General features: G+C 50.8%; 1 protein-coding gene across 3 annotated transcripts; it reads right to left on the bottom strand.

Moving 5' to 3' along the window:
- Positions 1-1,530: 1,530 nt before the first annotated feature.
- LOC147665631 (uncharacterized) lies at positions 1,531-20,681 on the bottom strand. 3 transcript variants are annotated; one of them, XM_086949628.1, is made up of 4 exons: positions 20,566-20,665; positions 3,337-3,391; positions 3,064-3,130; positions 1,531-2,943 (listed from the first exon to the last, which is right to left on the bottom strand). In XM_086949628.1, the coding sequence occupies exon 4, from the start codon at positions 2,869-2,871 to the stop codon at positions 1,783-1,785; it is 1,089 nt and encodes a 362-aa protein (XP_086805754.1). In that variant the 5' UTR covers positions 2,872-2,943; positions 3,064-3,130; positions 3,337-3,391; positions 20,566-20,665; the 3' UTR covers positions 1,531-1,782. The 3 variants fall into 3 exon arrangements, with proteins under 3 accessions (XP_086805754.1, XP_086805755.1, XP_086805753.1); XM_086949629.1 differs by lacking the exon at positions 3,337-3,391 and having other exon boundaries at positions 20,566-20,649; XM_086949627.1 differs by lacking the exons at positions 3,064-3,130; positions 3,337-3,391 and having other exon boundaries at positions 20,566-20,681.
- Between the last annotated feature and the right edge of the window lie 729 nt (positions 20,682-21,410).

Below are 21,410 nucleotides of genomic sequence, written 5' to 3'. Positions count from 1 at the left end.
AAGTAGGCATGGTTTATTATAGTGTGCATTAGTCTGTAAAGATGACACTTGGTGATGTTGTGACCTCACAGTTTATGGGTTCCACGTCTTTACAGTTGTCTCGGTCCCATTATTAATGGCATGACGGTTCATTGTGTCTACAATACACTTGGTGGGGTTTCGTGTCTTCCAATGGTCTCAGTTCATATCTTCACAGTTTACATCATCTCTTGACTTAGGGCATAACACTTTTTATGAACCTTGTTTTACCAATTTCTGAGCAAAATTACAATTTTTGATTCTTAACATAGCACCCCAAATTTTACCATGTTCAACATAAGATTTTACCTCAAAGTGCTGAAAGGAAAAACACACGACTTATCTTATTTTCTGTTGGCTTTTGGCACGCTGAGGAGTGCGGTCCCACCTGAGTTCAATGCACAGAGACCGGCTGAGTTGCATGATTGTTTTACCATTCACAATTCTGCCTTCCTGAACAGATTTTTGTATACCTCATATTCAGCAAGGTAGCAGGTGGACTTTGTGCATGGTTGAAAGGGCCGGCAGTGCGTGCACCCGCCCTTTTTGTGCCATAAATCCCTGGGGCATGTGCCAATTTGTGCACGACTATATTCTTGTGTCAGGCACAAACCTAACCTTACACCCAGTTTTGCCAGTCAATGTCTTTGTTAGAACAGATTCACAATTGCTTTATTCACTTTCCTGCTTTCTCAAATTTGAACGAAAAAGCACCATTTGCCCACTTTTTAATAAATTTTCTGGCTATTGCCAGGACACAAACACACCTTCTTAGTCACATTTCAAATGAGATCTGAAAGCCTATGTATGCATTGTGATATCACACAAGTAGGAGAAAGCGCTATAAGGTGAAGGACACTGGACAAGCGATTCACATGACCGCAGCTGCCCACCGATTATGGTTCCTTTTCTGAAAGGCTCATTAAGAAATCACAACAGCCTGTGCACTGGCTGTATACTCGCCCCATGCTACCAGAAAGAGACACCTGTGGGAAGTACCACTGTTAATGCGGATGTGCCACAATCACATTTGTGAAATCAAGCGCTAGACAGGCTCTTCACAGGCATCGTCGAAATAGGGGGCTTGGGCGACAAGACACTGGTTCAGAGAAGCTGCAAGACACCTCCAGCCCTGCATACATTACTGTTGGGAGTCTACTGGCAACTGCTGCTGGCGATGATGCTATGTGCACCCCATAACAGCTTCAAAGCCATCTCCAAGAAGCACCACAAACCAGTGCCCGTCCAATCTGTGGAAAATCCCTAGACACGGCTGTCAAGAAATTCTTTAATTTCACAGCTCCATGCATGCAAATATTCCCAGAGCAGAATCAACCAGTAACCAAACCATGGGCAGAGCAGGCATATCAAAATGCTCTTGTAAAGACAAAGCAGTGGCCACAGCTCTCACTTAGTGACCTTGTTCCAAAGGGTTTCTTAGTGCCAATATCAGCCACAGAGCCCACCCACAACACACTCATCACAAAGAACACACAAGACATTGTTTGAAGAAAGCATTTCTGCAGGTTTATTTGCATTAGAAATATGCAAACATGATGGGTCAACATACAGGCGAGCCAAGAGCAGGCAGCAGACACTCCTAAGCTGCCAGGCCCACCTTAAGAGTCAAATTGCACTGTGGCCTACCCATCGGTGCTCACCAATTTGGGGGGGGGGGGGGGAGAGGGGGAGAGTCATCCCTCACATCATGTTGCTCAGATTTACAACCCCCTGAAAGACCAATAGGGCGCCATCGTTCCTGCCCTAAGGACTTCCTGGGGTTTGGCATTTGCACCCTTGTTGTTCTCCTCCTGAAGAAGCCCCACACTTGTTGCATGTGTGTGCAAATTTACACGACTTGCCCCAAGAGCAGGCTCCAGCATTGAACAACCTACAAGTCCCAGAGTATGTGCGTTTGAAACCTCCCCTCTGGCTCCCTCCCTCTTGTGCGCCTCGAAAGGGATGTCTTCGTACTGAGTAACCTCCCGGAAATTGGTCTTCGTATTCCCTGTCCGGCGGAATGTGCCGCCCCATATACTTCAGCCATGAATGCACATCAATCTGGTCCCATCTCATCTGGGGGAATATGGCCATCTTTCGTCTAAACTCCTGATCGTATTTATACCAACCAATGCCTCCCCATTTACGAGCCTCCTTCCGTATATCCCGGGAGTATTGGAATAAACCTGGGTTCAACTCAGGGTTTTTTTCCGCTATCACTGCGGACATTATGTTAAAAGCATGAAGCCAGTTTTCGATGGTCTTCTCCGGCCAGACTTCATGTTTGACCTTCTTCTGCCCCTCCTTCCCGCCCATCTTCCTCGTGTCCAAATCATCTGACCCATGCATCAGAAGTGTGAAGATGTTAATGAACTCCCGTCGGCATATCCCATCCTTGGCTGCCTGGGGGATCTGCGACGCAAGGGAAAAAGCAGCAGACACCATGGGGGCAACATTAATGGGAGGTGGGGGGACTGGTGCAGACGGGAATACCACCTGGGGGTCAGCACTGTCCATCCTGGCACCTGACCCCAGCCATGAGGATGGGGGGATTGTCGTTGATGGGGTAACTTCCCGAGGGGTCGGTTGTGCTATGCCTCTAGGTGCCAGTGGTTCCGTGGGGAAGTCTTTGTTGGTGGGTCTGCGTGGCCATTTCGGCCTAGAAGGACCAGAGTCTGTGTCAGTCTGCTGCTCGGGGACAGGACAGTCGACGACAACCCCCAAATCTTCCTGCTCATGCAAGTTCAAGAGTCCCTTAACCCACGCCAACCCCTTGGTCTTGGCAAGCTGCACGAAAGCAGCCCATAGAGCATCCTGTGTCGTGTCTGGGAGTGAATCCTCCACCGGGGACATCTGGGAAAATAGGGAGGGGGAACCCTGGCTATCCACGCCACTCTTTGGGACGAAGGACACCACCCGACCAATCTGAGGGAGAAAAAAAACTGCATGTAAGAGAAAACCCACACTTGCACGGCTGATACAGACTGACCCAAAGTGCGACCCACGTCTCCACCACACTCTCACGCCCCGCTTCCCTGTACTTACTTATTCCGTGTATTGACTGTCGTAACCTGATGCTGGTGTTCGCCCTACTGAAAGGTCAACGATTAATCTGAATGCGAAGATGAAAAGCACACATTAGGCACTTCATCCCTGCTCTTGTGCAGCCACTCTGTATTGGTCTAACAGGGTTGCTAACGCCCTGCTCGTTCTCTCCCGCCACACCACTCAGCCAGTGTTCTGGGGCAGTCGCTTGCTCTCACCACCCCGGCCTTGCGCGCCTGCAAACGCATACCTGGGAAAACCCCTGTGATTTACCTCTCCTGTTAGATGGCCGCTTTATCCTGGGTCACTCCTCTTGGATGTGCTGCTCCTGTAATAGATTATTTGATTACTAAATTCCCTCAAGTCCCTTTGCCTGACCCATACTGCCCTCCCTAAGCTGCTGTTAGCATTGCAGGGTGTTTCCACGACGCTCAACTTGTACCTGCTGTGGCAACCTTGATCAGTGCAGGACCGCAAACGCTAGTTGGTGGAATAAAGATAACAATTAATGCTCAACTCCCTCTCCCGTGCGCAAGGTGCTGGAGGTATCCTGCACCCGCCGCCAGCTACCCAAAGGGAGGGCCTTGTCCTCTCTGCACCCCTCCCAGGCCTAACTGTTCACTGGGGAAGCAGCCAAGAGACATCACCCGGCAGACAGGCAGTCCCTGGTGATGAGTTTTTGCATTATCTCCCTAGTCCCAAAACCTTGAACTGGCCATTCAGACCCCACGCCAAGAAAGGAGAACGTCCTGGCCCAAAGCCCTGCCAGACAGACCACCCCCAGGTCAGCACTACACCTACAGCGAGCCCCCCCATGATCTATGCATGCTCACATACACGTCCTGGTCCAAAGCCCTGCCAGACAGACCACCCTCAGACCCACACTATACCTACAGCAAGCCCCCCCATGATCTATGCATGCTCACATACACGTCCTGGTCCAAACCCCTCCCAGACAGACCACCCTCAGACCCACACTATACCTACAGCAAGGCCCCCCATGATCTATGCATGCTCACATACACGTCCTGGTCCAAAGCCCTCCCAGACAGACCACCCTCAGACCCACACTATACCTACAGCAAGGCCCCCCAAGGCCCACCCTGGACGGGAGTTGGCGCTGACCGATGAGGTGCGGGTGACAGAGCGGGCCGGCGGGAGGCTTCCCCCCCTCCCCGTGGATCAACAAGAACGGTGCAATCGGCACCTAGAACGGCTCCGGTGTGCCCTGTTTGGGTGTTTAGGGCAGCGCTCCGGCGGGAGGCTTCCCCCCCTACCAGAGGATCAAAGAGAATGGTGCAATCGGCACCTAGAACGGCTCCGGTGTGCCCTGTTTGGGTGTTTTGGGCAGCGCTCCGGCGGGAGGCTCCCCCCCCCCCCCCCCCCCTACCAGAGGATCAAAGAGAATGGTGCAATCGGCACCTAGAACGGCTCCGGTGTGCACTGGCTGGGTGTTCTGGGCAGCGTTCCGGCGGGAGGCTTCCCCCCCTCCCAGTGGATCAACAAGAACGGAGCAATTGACATCTAGAGCGGCTCCGGTGTGCCTTGTTTGTCTGCTTGTGTGTTTTGGGCAACCACTGCGCAACTCTGGAGGTGCCTGATTTGAGCAGCAGCGTCAGTGGCGACTCGGAAGGTAACTGCAAGCAAAGCTTTTATTCCAAATTCTCATGCCGATTTTTCACTCTTTGCATACTGCACGCAAAACTATTTGAGCAGCGTCAGGGGAGACTCGGAAGGTAACTGCACGCAAATCTATCATCTTAAATACTTATGCCGGTTTTTCACTCTATGCCCGGAATTTTAAGCTGATATCTGCGTGATTTATATTTTCGCGGGCTTCGCGGTGGTTTTTCAGTCTCCATTGGCTAATAGGGCTGGGGCCATAAACTGGAGCCATAAATCGCCCCCCTGCCCACCAGATGACCATGAGGCTACATACCAACGCGGTCAGGGATCAGCAAAACAGAGATAAGCCTCTCTCCTCACCATCTAGCAGCATAGAAGCTGAACTCTATCCTCCCCTTCAAGCAACATGGAAGATGGACTAACTCGACCCTCCCAGAGTAGAAAGGGAAACTATACTCTGTAATCACTACAATTTGGCGGCCATTTTAGACTGGTCTCTCTCTCTCTCTTTGTCGGCCATCATGGACTAGTCTTTTTCACTAGTCGACCACACTCTAAGAACTGGCCTCTTTAGGCTATTCTCAACTAGCGAATGCCTGCCTTTTAGTGCAGTATTATACTTCTACTTGTATTTAACGCACCGATCATTAGCTCATATTTCTTGCTGCTCTCCAGTCTCATTTTTGACTCATTTAGCTCTTTGTTTGCACCTGTATTTTGTTCCAGTATATCATTAGTATTATACTTCTACTTGTATACTGTACAATTGTTATAAGTTGCACCCATTTCACTTTCTATTTTTGTATTGCACCGATTACCACCTCATATTTTTATATATATATATATATATATATATATATATATATATTTTTTTTTTTCTTTTTGTAAGTTGCACCCATTTCACTTTTTTCCCTGGACTGCACCAATTGCTACCTCCTATATTTTGATTATGTTGGCTGCTCACTAGTGTCACTTCTGTTTCCATGTAACTTCCGTTTGCCTCTATTTTTGTATTGCACCGATTACTACCTCATATATTTATATATATATCTTTTTCCTTTTGTAAGCTGCACCCATTTGCAGCTTACAGCGTACCGATTGCTACCTCATATTTTGATTGCTCACTAATGTCATTTTTGATTCTGACTGCTACCTCATATACTCAGTCTGCTCACCATTGTCACTATTGTTACATGTAATTTGTTGTTTGCACTTGTTTTTGCTCCTGTTATTATTGTACACCCTCCTACGCCTACCTCTACCCAACATGGATCTCATCGGAAAACACACATATAAAATCATCTACCCACCATTACCCAACAAAAAAGCCGCTAAGCGCTTTAAACATAACTTCCTTAGGACCCACCCTGAAACCCCCTTTGTCGACACCTATTTCTCACCGGTGAATGGATCCATGAATATTGACATCATCTTCCACACGAAGAGTCCAATGGAGAAAAGTGTTCTGCACCTTACTCACCGTCTCCTCTACCAGGAAATCCGCTCATGGCTCAACACTCTCCATCACACCATCTCAACTCTTCCCAGGCAGAACCACCATCACTATCTACAATAACGGGATTGTCCTAATTCAATCCACAGACAGGAACCTGGAACTACTAGACAACATGTTCCCCACCTTCAAACAGCACCTCTCCAATCCACGGACCCCCACTCACAGCACCCCCAGTCCTCTCATCCCTAACCGCACAGCCTCCAATCACAACCCAGCTAACATAGCTCAGCTCCAAAACGACACGCACCTCTCCGCTACCCACAGCACCTTAATCACCCACCTTCTGTAGCTACCCCACACTCCTTAATCACAGACATAGATCTCTCCCCCTCTACCCCCTGCACCGTAATCACCCACCAACCTATTGTAGCTGCCCCACACCTCTCAATCACAGACATAGACCTCTCCCCCATATACACCAGCCGCACCCCATCACAGCTGAGGAACATCTCACAGCTCTCCCCTCCCCAATCCGCGGTAATCAGTCACCCTCCTGATCATACTTCCCATTGCATACCACCCGTTCATATCCCCGAAATTCCTCCATGCACTAGCGAAGATCACCCCCCTTTGCTCACTCCCGTTATCCCCACCCTCCTCACCCCCCACCACACAACCTCTGCGAACGTCGCAGATGCTGCTGTAATCGATCACCCATCCGATCTCACTTCCCCACACCCCTCATGCATTGGCGATTATCATCCCCCTTCACACATCACCAATACCCCCACCCTCCTTACTCCCGACCCCACTCCTCACACAAGTCGCGCAGAACCCACCTCCACCACCTTGAGCATACCTCCCGCGTCCCGCGACATGACCAACCCTCACCCTCTCTCCCCCCCCACTCTCACTCCCCACTACCCCACCCCATCGGCCAGACTCACGGAACACACCACCTCCCTCAACATATCCCCTTATCCTTTATCCCCTCCCATTCTTAGCCCTCATCCCCGTATTGTCACTCCTTCCCTCTCCAGTCTACATTCATCCCTCAACTCACCCACACCGCCTACCACAAGCGCCATCTCTCACGCTATCAACCGCCCCCTGTCCTCATCCCCGCCCCCGTTTCACAAACTCTCATCCTTCGAACGCTACCCCACCTACTCGGACCGCAGAGCCCTGCTCCATCGCACGCACATCCCGTCACATTCGATCCAGTTCCCACCCCATTACCCGACTCAAACACTCACCCACTGCTCTCACTTCAAATTCCATCCCCAATCCAACACTGGACATGATCATCTCCACCCTCCTACAAGTCAAGGAAGAGCTCCACACCATCAAAGAACTTCTTCTCACACACCCCAGGCACCCACTTCCCTACACTTCCCCGCCCAACAAGGACTCCATTCGCCCCTCAAACCGTTCCACCCTGCTCTCCCCGCGCTGGCCCTCTATCCCTGATAGCAAGGCCACCGGCCGTCCCCGTCGCACCCTAAACACCCTTTCGGGCCGAGACTTACACAATCTCCTCTGCTCTTATGGCCCAGGTCCCACAAAACGCTCACCCACAACACACCTCCCCATACCCACGATTCGCACAAATCCCCTCAGGCCACCCACACTGAGCAACAGAAGTTCTGTCCCCTGTAATCTCAAAAATATCCCCCTCTCCTTAGAACATTCTCCCACCCTCCTCACCCCTAGACTAAAGTGTATCCTGCTCAACTGCAGATCGGCCCGGAGACACTCCTCTGGCATCGCGGAGCTCATCTTATCAAGGGGCATTGATCTAGCCATTCTGACTGAAACGTGGTTAACTGAAACATCCACACCTATAATTGACATACTAGTCCCCCCCAACTATTGCATTATTAGACTCGACAGGAATGGCAAGACGGGCGGGGGAATCGCATGCATCTACAGGAGCAACCTAGCTGTCACTGAAGGCCCCTCCCTCTCCTCCTGCGAACTCATCTGCCTTGAGATACTAGTGAGGGCAAACCTGTGTGCTCCCTTCATGTTATTTACCACCCACCCGGTGACAACTTCATCTTCTCCCAACAATAATGGACACGATATCCACCAACGCCGGTCGACAGCTCAATCAAATTTACCTGGGAGACTTCAACCTCCACTGGAATGACCGGAAAGACACTGTGGTGAAGAGCCTTAAGACGTTCCTCGACGCGCTTGACCTCACCCAAATCTGCAACGGTCCGACACATGAAAAAGGCTCTATCATTGACCTTATCATCGCCAAAGAAGACTCTACCCAACTAGTCGCAATCGAACCATGTGACTGGTCAGACCACCACATCATCACCTTCTTCATCAACGAAAAAGTCAAACTTAACCCGGCGCAACCTGCCAAAACCAAGATTTGGAAGAGGGACCTGAAGAACCTTAACCCAAAGTCCTTGCCTGCCCACACAGGCAGTCTCCTTCTTCCCCCGACGGACGTCTCTGATGTGCATTCATTGACCAACCTCTACCTAGACTCCATGTCTACAATAATCAATGAAGCCGCACCCTTGCAATTGAAGAGAGTCTCCACCAAGAACTCGAACCCATGGTACGATGGCAGACTCAATGAAGACAGACGTGTGATGCGCTTAGCTGAGCGTGCGTGGAGATCGGACCCCTCAGCACTGAACCTTAGAACGCTTAAGAGTAAGAGAAACGCTTACTTCAGAAAAATCAAACGCTCGAAATCAATATTCTTTAGCCAACAGCTGGATCAAGCTAAAAGCCGACCAAAAAAAACTGTTCGAGTTAGTCAAAACCCAAACCAAAATGCAACCTCCACAACCCAACAACTTAACAAAGGCTATCCCAAGTTGCGAAGACTTCTCTGCTTTCTTCAAGCAAAAGAACGACACTATAAGAAGCGATCTCATCAAGGATGCACGTCGATTCGCCGGCTCCATATGCATAACTAACACTCATGCTAAAAACAACGCTTCATGGACATCCTTCGACACCTATTCCGAAGAATCAATTCACAAGCTGCTGGTCACCTTGAAACCCGCCAATCATCACACAGACCCCCTACCTGCCAATGCTGTTAAAGTCATCACCCCCCTGTTCCTCCCACTCTGGGCTAAAATCATCAACTGCTCCCTGTAACAAGGGCTCATCCCAGACTCCCTCAAGATTGGGCAAGTCACGCCTATACTCAAGAAACCCACAGCTGACCCGGCCGACCTAAACAACTATTGTCCTATCACCAATATCACCACTCTAGCAAAACTGTTAGAAAAATGCGTGCAACTCCAACTGACAAAACACATTGAGCAGTTTGACCTCCTCAACTCTCACCAATCCGGATTCAGAGCAAAGCATAGCACGGAAACGGCCATGACACACATAATAGATGATGCCCTCCAAATCCTTGATCACAATGAGTCTTGCCTCCTCATCCTTCTTGACCTTTCTTCAGCATTTGATACGGTCAAACACGAGAATCTACTGGAGCTCCTAAATACCAGAATGGGCATATCCGGGACGGTTCTCAAATGGTTCACGTCCTTTCTGCACAACCATTCTCAGAGGTTCAAGATCAACAACGCACTGTCCTCGCCTGTGCCAGTAACACTGGGCGTCCCGCAAGGCTCCTCCCTATTCCCCACATTGTTCAACCTCGTCATGGAACCACTCACCACCTTGCTTCAATCTTCTAAGCAGACCCTCCAGCATTTCGCGATTTCGCGATTCGCGAAAAAATCGCGAAATCGGCAGATTAGCGCGATGCCCGCGATATTTGCTATCGTGGCCGCTAAAAACGGTCTCCCAGAAGAAAGGAAAAAATGATGGCTTCCTATTGGTTGCACGCGCGCACACGTCACTGTGTGCTGCCATGCAGCCGTACAGTAGCTGCTTCCTAATGGGCCGAAGTGCATCTTTTACAAGTCGTCTCTCTCTTCAAGGAAATGGTACGGGTAGTGTGGTTGGAGGGGTCTAGTTTTGCGGCCTCGTGTGCGCCTGCTGAGTGTAGTTGGACTCGTTTTTAGTGACAGTTTTTTTTTCTTTTTAACGCCGAGCTGGGGCGGGGGGGGGGGGGGGGGGGGGACGGGTGTACAGCCTTGACTTTTGTAATCTTAGCCTTAAGCGGCATGGGCAATGTGACAGAAGTGTACGTTAAAAATATATCTGTAGTTAGCCTAGCGAGGAAGGTGGTATATTTAAGGAATAGTCGCGGTAGTCTGAAATTTAAAGTCGATCATCTTTACAGCTCTTACAAAGCTAAAATGCTACACGATGGGCAGTTAAAGTTGCACTAACTTGGCTAATGTGGGGGTTGACTAAGCACTGGCTAGAATCCATCGGCTCCTTCGAGAAGTTTTGCACCCGGGGGTAGTGCACATTGAAATTCAACTGGGTCTAAAGGTGCATTTCATTTTGTTCAGCACGGCTGCGGATGCCATATGAGCTTGAGCTAATTACAAAGAAATAAAAGTCAGGCTTTCTTTCCTTTCCCAAAGCCCCTAGAACTCGTCCCTTTAATTATGATCCTTTCAGCTATTAAATGCCTGCCCTGCTCATGTCCCTGTTTCCTATTTATAAACTTAATGTTCATTTCTAATATATATGTCATGCTAGTCCAGCATAGTTTGCAGCTGCGTGTGCCTGTCATTTCTGATCCACTAGAAGTTATGTGACAGTTTCTCTTAGCATAGGGTGTGACACTGTGCGGTACCACATCACCAACATGTGGCAGACTGTCATCAGTGCAGATGGTGACAATTATGTGAAGGTTCAGAGCACCGGAAACCACTGGTTCAATTTAAGCCCTGCGAGTACTACCCTCCAACAGTGCTACTTGACTGGCAAAGAACTCTGCAGCACGTGCTGACTGCTGGACGTGCAAGGAACTCTCAGCATGTGCTTTAAATCCATTAATTATTTTTAAACACACCCCCCTCTGCCCAGGTGAGCGCCAGGTGCGACTGCACCAGTTGCACCACCCTAAAGACAGCACAACCATATCCACTCATCCTGCAGAGGTTAATACAATGAGTAATGATCACTTCCAGAACCAGCGGGGCTTACTTAATTTGTAATCGGGTAAGTGCAGGGCCCAAAGTTTTCCTTATAAGCCCACTGTCAAATGTCAGGGCTACGAACATCCAGTCTGTGTAGTCTAGATTTCACCTCACGCCTCTTTCATTAACACTAATACACTCTGTGCCCCTTATCTCTCTCTTGCAGGTTCTTTTTCATCCTGTTTTCTCCCTTTTTTATTTTCTTCCAACTTTCTCTTCACTCTTTTTTCCACTTGTTATGCCTTTCTGTCTCTTGTTCAGTGTTAATGTCTGATATTAGAAGTTTGGGTCTCTTCCCAAATGAGTGCCAGTGGGCCCCACATGCTACCACAAGCTCACAGTAAGCACACCGAAAACCTGTTTCACCTGCACATGTTTGGCCCTGGGCCAATTAAGGCCATCTAATGTACCTGACAGGAATGTTAGCAACATTTTTAGAAGTGGTAATACGTATTCACTGTGCAAGAATGAATTGTGAGGCCGTTTGTAGTCTCAGGTCGCCCCTCCTGGACTCTGTCCTTTATTTGGGGAAGTGTGGGACTGGGAGCTGCAAGAGAGCAAGGGAACCCTGCTGTTTGGAAGGACTGGAGCCTAAACTACAGCACAAAAACTGTTAAGAGACCCCACGACATGTGTGGCCCATTTGACTAGTATAGTTCTTAGCCCACAGCAATTTGAACGTGATCAATTGGAGGGGCACCCGTCTAATGGCAATGAAACTACAGGTCCCAGAAAGCAAAGAGTGATTGACTATATATACAGCAGGACTGTATGGTGTTTTGATATACGGAAATGAGGCTCTTAACATTTTTGCTGCATCCTTTCCATCTGCTGGACTACGTATTGAACTTAAACGATGTCTTGACAGGCCCATTGACTTCCTACATAGGCCACAGGTTTCTGCCCCTTAAAATATTATGTTTGTAAGAAGTGATACCTATTTTGAGCTAAATATACCTGAAGCTGAAAACTTTAAGTCGCATAAGGTTAAAAAATTGTAATGTGAAATGGTACCTCAATCCAGATTTATTTTAAATTGTACTTCATGATGGTGGCACTAGAGACTTGGTTTAACATGTAAGCAAGACAAAGTGGGCATTTTCGCATTGTTTTATATACTCAGTACTTTATTTGGTTTTGATTAATTGGGTTTTTCTGAAAAGTAATAGGCATGTTTTGAAAACTTCGTAATAAAACCTAGGAAACGTTGTTAGTAAACAGCCCCAAGGACAGCTGCATCTTCCTGGCATTGTTGATCTCAACCAATCCATGGCAGTGCACCTCCAATAACTACCATCCTGCGTCCTATGGCACCTGATGAAGAGGTGTCATGTCTCATGGGTCCAGGGGGCAGCGGTGCCCCGGTAGTGGTGCCTACATGGGCGCTTAATCATTCCAGGGAGAAATAGGGTCCCCTTGCACGAGGTTAGGATTAGAGTTGTGCTTCCGTAGAGTTGCAGGCACTTTAAACATGCCTATTTCAAAGTGGAATACTCTGCTGAAACAGTTTCTATTGATTTAAGGCTGAAAAAGAATGATTGCAAGCAAAATAAAGTGCCGCAATAATGCCGCTAAATTTCCATTTTTGTGCCGCTAAATTTCCATTTTTGTGCCGCTAAATTTGCAAATCTATGCCGCAATAATCTGGGGGGTCTGTCTAAGGTACATTTCCATATGTACGCCGATGACACTCAGCTCTACCTCAAGCTTCAATCCCCTGAAGACATCAAACTGTTGAATGCCACACTAAGAAACACCCAAGCTTGGCTGGCCGACAATCACCTCAAACTAAATGCTCTGAAAACTGAGTTCCTTCTGATCTCTTCTCCTGCAAAAAAGGCCATCACCCAAACCTGGCTCAATCATCTAACCGCACTCAATGTCCAACCCACCATCGTGGACTCCGCGAAATCCCTTGGCATCACACTGGACTGCAATCTCGACATGCAGCAGCATATTAGCATAGCAACTAAAGGAGCCAACTTCCAAATCAACACGTTGAGAAAACTCAAACCCTTCCTACCACCCAAGGACTTCCAAACTGTGGTACAAGCCTTAGTCATTCCTCGCATAGAATACGGAATTGTGGCTCTCAGCGGGCTCCCCCTGACAACAACGGCTCCCCTAAGAGCCTCCCTGAACGCGGCCGCGAGACTCATCACTGGCTCAAGAAAACACTCGCATATATCCCCTGACTTAAAAGCCCTGAACTGGCTGCCTATTGAAGCCAGAATTCAGTTGAAAATTGCCTGTATGACACACTCGGCCGTACACCACAAGGCACTCAACTACCTCTCTCATAAGCTGACCATATCAGGAGGCTCAAGATCCAACAGAAGCACAAACACTCTCCTCCTGAAACCACGGAGATTCCGGAAGGAAAAAACATACAAACGCTCCTTCTCTGGAATGGCACCTAGGATCTGGAATGCACTCCCGCCAGAAACCAGGCTTATCCCGTCCACTATACTCTTCAAGAAAGAGGTGAAGGCCATCCTTATGGCTAAATACACCTAAACACTATTGATACTGGAACAATGACAGTATTTGGCTCCCACATTATCGACCTCAATAACCTGCAACGCACCCACTACTGACTAATGCTTTGCTTTCAACATTGCGTTTACTCACCCGCTGGGGTGCTATAATCTTATCCGCGTAGACATTGTACTGCTTCCATATTATTGTTTCTTGATTGTCATTACTCTGTATACTCTTGTATGATTGATACCCTATTTTTGCAACTCACTGTCTACGGAATCTCATATTGATTTAAGAGTCTTGTTTATCCTACCTACTGTTTCTGTAAAGCGCTCTGATATCTGCAAAGATCTTGTTCGCGCTATATAAAACTTTAAAAATAAAAAAATAAATAAATCTATGCATGCTCACATACACGTCCTGGTCCAAAGCCCTCCCAGACAGACCACCCTCAGACCCACACTATACCTACAGCAAGGCCCCCCATGATCTATGCATGCTGACATACATGTCCTGGTCCAAAGCTCTGCCAGACAGACCACCCTCAGACCCACACTACCTACAGCGAGGCCCCCCCCCCATGATCTATGCATGCTCACATACACGTCCTGGTCCAAACCCCTGCCAGACCACCCTCAGACCCACACTATACCTACAGCAAGGCCCCCCATGATCTATGCATGCTCACATACACGTCCTGGTCCAAAGCCCTCCCAGACAGACCTCCCTCAGACCCACACTACCTACAGCGAGGCCCCCCATGATCTATGCATGCTCACATACACGTCCTGGTCCAAAGGCCTGCCAGACAGACCATCCTCAGACCCACACTACCTACAGCGAGCCTCCCCATGATCTATGCATGCTCACATACACGTCCTGGTCCAAAGCCCTGCCAGACAGACCATCCTCAGACCCACACTACCTACAGCGAGCCTCCCCATGATATATGCATGCTCACATACACGTCCTGGTCCAAAGCCCTCCCAGACAGACCACCCTCAGACCCACACTACCTACAGCGAGGCCCCCCCCCCATGATCTATGCATGCTCACATACACGTCCTGGTCCAAAGCCCTGCCAGACAGACCACCCTCAGACCCACACTACCTACAGCGAGGCCCCCCCATGATCTATGCATGCTCACATACACGTCCTGGTCCAAAGCCCTGCCAGACAGACCACCCTCAGACCCACACTACCTACAGCGAGGCCCCCCCATGATCTATGCATGCTCACATACACGTCCTGGTCCAAAGCCCTGCCAGACAGACCACCCTCAGACCCACACTACCAACAGCGAGGCCCCCCCATGATCTATGCATGCTCACATACACGTCCTGGTCCAAAGCCCTGCCAGACAGACCACCCTCAGACCCACACATGTTTTTACCTCTCACATGTTTTTACCTCTGATACTTGCACAAGTGCCACCTTGCCTACGTAACGCCTGTTCTTGTGCCGAGCACTTATTGCAGTATTATACCTCAAATTATACTCTGTTTTCTCTTATAACTGCACACTTGTCACTTTTCCTCTTGTGCACTTTTGACTACCTCATGTATTTTTGGTTGTTCATCATTTTTTACTACCTCAAGTATTTTGTTTGCTCACAATTGTCATTATTACCCTTACTACCTCATGTTTTTTGTTTGCTCACAATTGTCACTATTACCTTATGTAAGTAACGTACGTTTTAGTAATCTGCTCTTTTGTAATGTTTCTCATTATGTTTCATTTCTGTTCCGAATGTGAAGCGCTCTGACGCCTTCGGGTAAAGTCCGCGCTATATGAAAATGCATAAATAAATAAATACACTACCAACAGCGAGGCCCCCCCATGATCTATGCATGCTCACATACACGTCCTGGTCCAAAGCCCTGCTAGACAGGCCACCCTCAGACCCACACTACCTACAGCGAGGCCCCCCCCATGATCTATGCATGCTCACATACACCTCCTGGTCCAAAGCCCTGCCAGACAGACCACCCTCAGACCCACACTACCTACAGCAAGGCCCCCCATGATCTATGCATGCTCACATACACGTCCTGGTCCAAAGCCCTCCCAGACAGACCTCCCTCAGACCCACACTACCTACAGCGAGGACCCCCATGATCTATGCATGCTCACATACACGTCCTGGTCCAAAGGCCTGCCAGACAGACCATCCTCAGACCCACACTACCTACAGCGAGCCTCCCCATGATCTATGCATGCTCACATACACGTCCTGGTCCAAAGCCCTGCCAGACAGACCATCCTCAGACCCACACTACCTACAGCGAGCCTCCCCATGATCTATGCATGCTCACATACACGTCCTGGTCCAAAGCCCTCCCAGACAGACCACCCTCAGACCCACACTACCTACAGCGAGGCTCCCCCCCATGATCTATGCATGCTCACATACACGTCCTGGTCCAAAGCCCTGCCTGACAGACCACCCTCAGACCCACACTACCTACAGCGAGGCCCCCCCATGATCTATGCATGCTCACATACACGTCCTGGTCCAAAGCCCTGCCAGACAGGCCACCCTCAGACCCACACTACCTACAGCGAGGCCCCCCCATGATCTATGCATGCTCACATACACGTCCTGGTCCAAAGCCCTGCCAGACAGACCACCCTCAGACCCACACTACCAACAGCGAGGCCCCCCCATGATCTATGCATGCTCACATACACGTCCTGGTCCAAAGCCCTGGTCTCTGCCAGACAGACCACCCTCAGACCCACACTACCTACAGCAAGGCCCCCCCATGATCTATGCATGCTCACATACACGTCCTGGTCCAAAGCCCTGCCAGACAGAGCACCCTCAGACCCACACTATACCTACAGCGAGGCCCCTCCATGATCTATGCATGTTCACATACACGTCCTGGTCCAAAGCTCTGCCAGACAGACCACCCTCAGACCCACACTATACCTACAGCGAGGCCCCTCCATGATCTATGCATGTTCACATACACGTCCTGGTCCAAAGCTCAGCCACAGGCCACCCTCAGACCCACACTACCTACAGCGAGGCCCCCCCATGATCTATGCATGCTCACATACACGTCCTGGTTCAAAGCCCTGCCAGACAGACCACCCTCAGACCCACACTATACCTACAGCGAGGCCCCCCCCCCATGATCTATGTATGCTCACATACACGTCCTGGTCCAAAGCCCTGCCAGACAGACCACCCTCAGACCCACACTATACCTACAGCGAGGCCCCCCCCATGATCTATGCATGCTCACATACACGTCCTGGTTCAAAGCCCTGCCAGACAGACCACCCTCAGACCCACACTATACCTACAGAGAGCCCCCCCCATGATCTATGCATGCTCACATACACGTCCTGGTGCAAAGCCCTGCCAGACCACCCTCAGACCCACACTACCTACAGCAAGGCCCCCCCATGATCTATGCATGCTCACATACACGTCCTGCTCCAAAGCCCTGCCAGACAGACCACCCTCAGAACCACACTACACCCACAGTGAGCAACTCCCCATGATCTATGCATGCTCACATACACGTCCTGGTCTCTGCCAGACAGACCTCCCTCAGACCCACACTATACCTACAGCGAGCCCCCTCCCCCCATGATCTATGCATGCTCACATACACGTCCTGGTCCAAAGCCCTGCCAGACAGACCACCCTCAGACCCACACTACCTACAGCGAGGCCCCCCCATGATCTATGCATGCTCACATACACGTCCTGGTTCAAAGCCCTGCCAGACAGACCACCCTCAGACCCACACTATACCTACAGAGAGCCCCCCCATGATCTATGCATGCTCACATACACGTCCTGGTTTAAAGCCCTGCCAGACAGACCTCCCTCAGACCCACACTATACCTACAGCGAGGCCCCTCCATGATCTATGCATGTTCACATACACGTCCTGGTCCAAAGCTCTGCCAGACAGACCACCCTCAGACCCACACTATACCTACAGCGAGGCCCCCCCCATGATCTATGCATGTTCACATACACGTCCTGGTTCAAAGCCCTGCCAGACAGACCACCCTCAGACCCACACTATACCTACAGAGAGCCCCCCCATGATCTATGCATGCTCACATACACGTCCTGGTTTAAAGCCCTGCCAGACAGACCTCCCTCAGACCCACACTATACCTACAGCGAGGCCCCTCCATGATCTATGCATGTTCACATACACGTCCTGGTCCAAAGCTCTGCCAGACAGACCACCCTCAGACCCACACTATACCTACAGCGAGCCCCCTCCCCCCATGATCTATGCATGCTCACATACACGTCCTGGTCCAAAGCCCTGCCAGACAGACCACCCTCAGACCCACACTATACCTACAGCGAGCCCCCTCCCCCCATGATCTATGCATGCTCACATACACGTCCTGGTCCAAAGCCCTCCCAGACAGACCTCCCTCAGACCCACACTACCTACAGCGAGCCCCCCATGATCTATGCATGCTCACATACACGTCCTGGTTCAAAGCCCTGCCAGACAGACCACCCTCAGACCCACACTATACCTACAGAGAGCCCCCCCCATGATCTATGCATGCTCACATACACGTCCTGGTTTAAAGCCCTGCCAGACAGACCTCCCTCAGACCCACACTATACCTACAGCGAGGCCCCTCCATGATCTATGCATGTTCACATACACGTCCTGGTCCAAAGCTCTGCCAGACAGACCACCCTCAGACCCACACTATACCTACAGCGAGGCCCCCCCATGATCTATGCATGTTCACATACACGTCCTGGTTCAAAGCCCTGCCAGACAGACCACCCTCAGACCCACACTATACCTACAGAGAGCCCCCCCATGATCTATGCATGCTCACATACACGTCCTGGTTTAAAGCCCTGCCAGACAGACCTCCCTCAGACCCACACTACCCACAGCAAGCCCCCCATGATCTATGCATGCTCACATACACGTCCTGCTCCAAAGCCCTGCCAGACAGACCACCCTCAGACCCACACTATACCTACAGCGAGCCCCCTCCCCCCATGATCTATGCATGCTCACATACACGTCCTGGTCCAAAGCCCTCCCAGACAGACCTCCCTCAGACCCACACTACCTACAGCGAGCCCCCCATGATCTATGCATGCTCACATACACGTCCTGGTTCAAAGCCCTGCCAGACAGACCACCCTCAGACCCACACTATACCTACAGAGAGCCCCCCCATGATCTATGCATGCTCACATACACGTCCTGGTTTAAAGCCCTGCCAGACAGACCTCCCTCAGACCCACACTATACCTACAGCGAGGCCCCTCCATGATCTATGCATGTTCACATACACGTCCTGGTCCAAAGCTCTGCCAGACAGACCACCCTCAGACCCACACTATACCTACAGCGAGGCCCCCCCATGATCTATGCATGTTCACATACACGTCCTGGTTCAAAGCCCTGCCAGACAGACCACCCTCAGACCCACACTACCTACAGCAAGGCCCCCCATGATCTATGCATGCTCACATACACGTCCTGGTCCAAAGTTCTGCCAGACAGACCTCCCTCAGACCCACACTACACCCACAGCGAGCCCCCCCCCCCATGATCTATGCATGCTCACATACACGTCCTGCTCCAAAGCTCTGCCAGACAGACCTCCCTCAGACCCACACTACCTACAGCGAGGCCCCCCATGATCTATGCATGCTCACATACACGTCCTGGTGCAAAGCCCTGCCAGACAGACCACCCTCAGACCCACACTACCTACAGCGAGCCCCCCCCCCCCCATGATCTATGCATGCTCACATACACGTCCTGGTACAAACCTCTGCCAGACAGACCTCCCTCAGACCCACACTACCTACAGCGAGGCCCCCCATGATCTATGCATGCTCACATACACGTCCTGGTACAAACCTCTGCCAGACAGACCTCCCTCAGACCCACACTACCTACAGCGAGGCCCCCCATGATCTATGCATGCTCACATACACGTCCTAAGCCCTGCTAGACAGACCTCCCTCAGACCCACACTACCCACAGCAAGCCCCCCATGATCTATGCATGCTCACATACACGTCCTGCTCCAAAGCCCTGCCAGACAGACCACCCTCAGACCCACACTACCCACAGCAAGCCCCCCATGATCTATGCATGCTCAAATACACGTCCTGCTCCAAAGCCCTGCCAGACAGACCACTCTCAGACCCACACTACACCTACAGCGAGCCCCCCCCCATGATCTATGCATGCTCACATACACGTCCTGCTCCAAAGCCCTGCCAGACAGACCTCCCTCAGGCCCACACTACACCTACAGCGAGGCCCCCCCCCCATGATCTATGCATGCTCACATACACGTCCTGCTCCAAAGCCCTGCCAGACCACCCTCAGACCCACACTACCTACAGCAAGGCCCCCCATGATCTATGCATGCTCACATACACGTCCAAAGCCCTGCCAGACCACCCTCAGACCCACACTACCTACAGCGAGGCCCCCCATGATCTATGCATGCTCACATACACGTCCTGCTCCAAAGCCCTGCCAGACAGACCTCCCTCGTGCACCCTTATGTCCTGCTTTGCTTTGACTCCTCCCAATCTTTGGGTGTGGTCCGTCTGCGTCCCTCGGTCGTGCTCTGTGATGCACCTGTGTATGTAAACCACTCCGACACCGCCGGGTCTAGCTAGCGCTATACACAACGTATAAAATATGACGTGACCTGCCCTCTGCCGTGCCGGGGAGGGCCTGCGCTGCCCCCGCCCGCGAGGAGGCACAGGCACCCCCCCCCCCCCCCTGCTTAATGTGCCCCCCCCCCGGGACTGCATGGCCCCTCCTGCCGACCCCTCACGCGTTCCCCAGCCGGCGGCGAGCCGGGCCGCGCTGCTACCTGCGGGGGGAGGTACTTACCCTACGGACAGACGGACCGACCGCAACGGCTCAGAGCGACGGACAGGCGCGAGCAGCAAGAATGGCGGGACGCATGGGCGAGGAGGTAAATAAACCAGAGCTCGCCCACCGGCGCGCCGGAAGTGACGTCCTCAGGCAGCGCCGGACAAGGGATTCCAACCACTAGACCGTCTGGAACCCGCTCGCTCCAGCGATGACGCGCATCAGCGCGCGCCACGCCCCCAGCGACCGGAAACAAGGGCAGCGGGGCGTCCTGGGGGGGGGGTCAGGCTCTTATTTATATATTTATTTATTTATGCATTTTTATATAGCACGGACTTTACCCGAAGGCGTCAGAGCGCCACATGATACATGATGAGAACATTACACAGGAACCGATTACAAAAGTAGATGTTATGTTACATAAGGTAAAAGTGACAATTGTGAGCAAACAAAATACATGAGGTAGTAAAAATTGCACAGGAGGAAAAAGTGACAAGTGTGCAGTTACAAGAGAAAACAAAGTATAATTTGAGGTATAATACTGCAATAAGTATATAATAACTCAGACACAACAACAAGCGTTACGTAGGCAAATGTGGCACTTGTGCAAGTATCAAAGGTAAAAACATGTGAGAGGTAGCAAACCGTGTGTTGCAGGGTCAAAGTGGTGAGTGCATGTTACAAAAGGGCACCGAACACAAGTACATGGAAAATACTGCAAAAAGGCAGACACTCCAACCCCAGGAATACACTGGGAAGGCACTATCATGGTCATGGAGAGTAGAAAATATCAGTAGTGGGAGGCCTTCCTCCAAATAACAAGAGGACGTGAATTACTTTTGGAGGTGCCTCCAGAGGAGGAG

The sequence above is a fragment of the Lissotriton vulgaris genome, unplaced genomic scaffold (assembly GCF_964263255.1).
Source record: "Lissotriton vulgaris unplaced genomic scaffold, aLisVul1.2 SCAFFOLD_2997, whole genome shotgun sequence".
Lineage (NCBI taxonomy): Eukaryota > Metazoa > Chordata > Amphibia > Caudata > Salamandridae > Lissotriton > Lissotriton vulgaris.
Note: the sequence above shows the minus strand (reverse complement) of the source record. Positions and strands in the feature narration are given on the sequence as shown.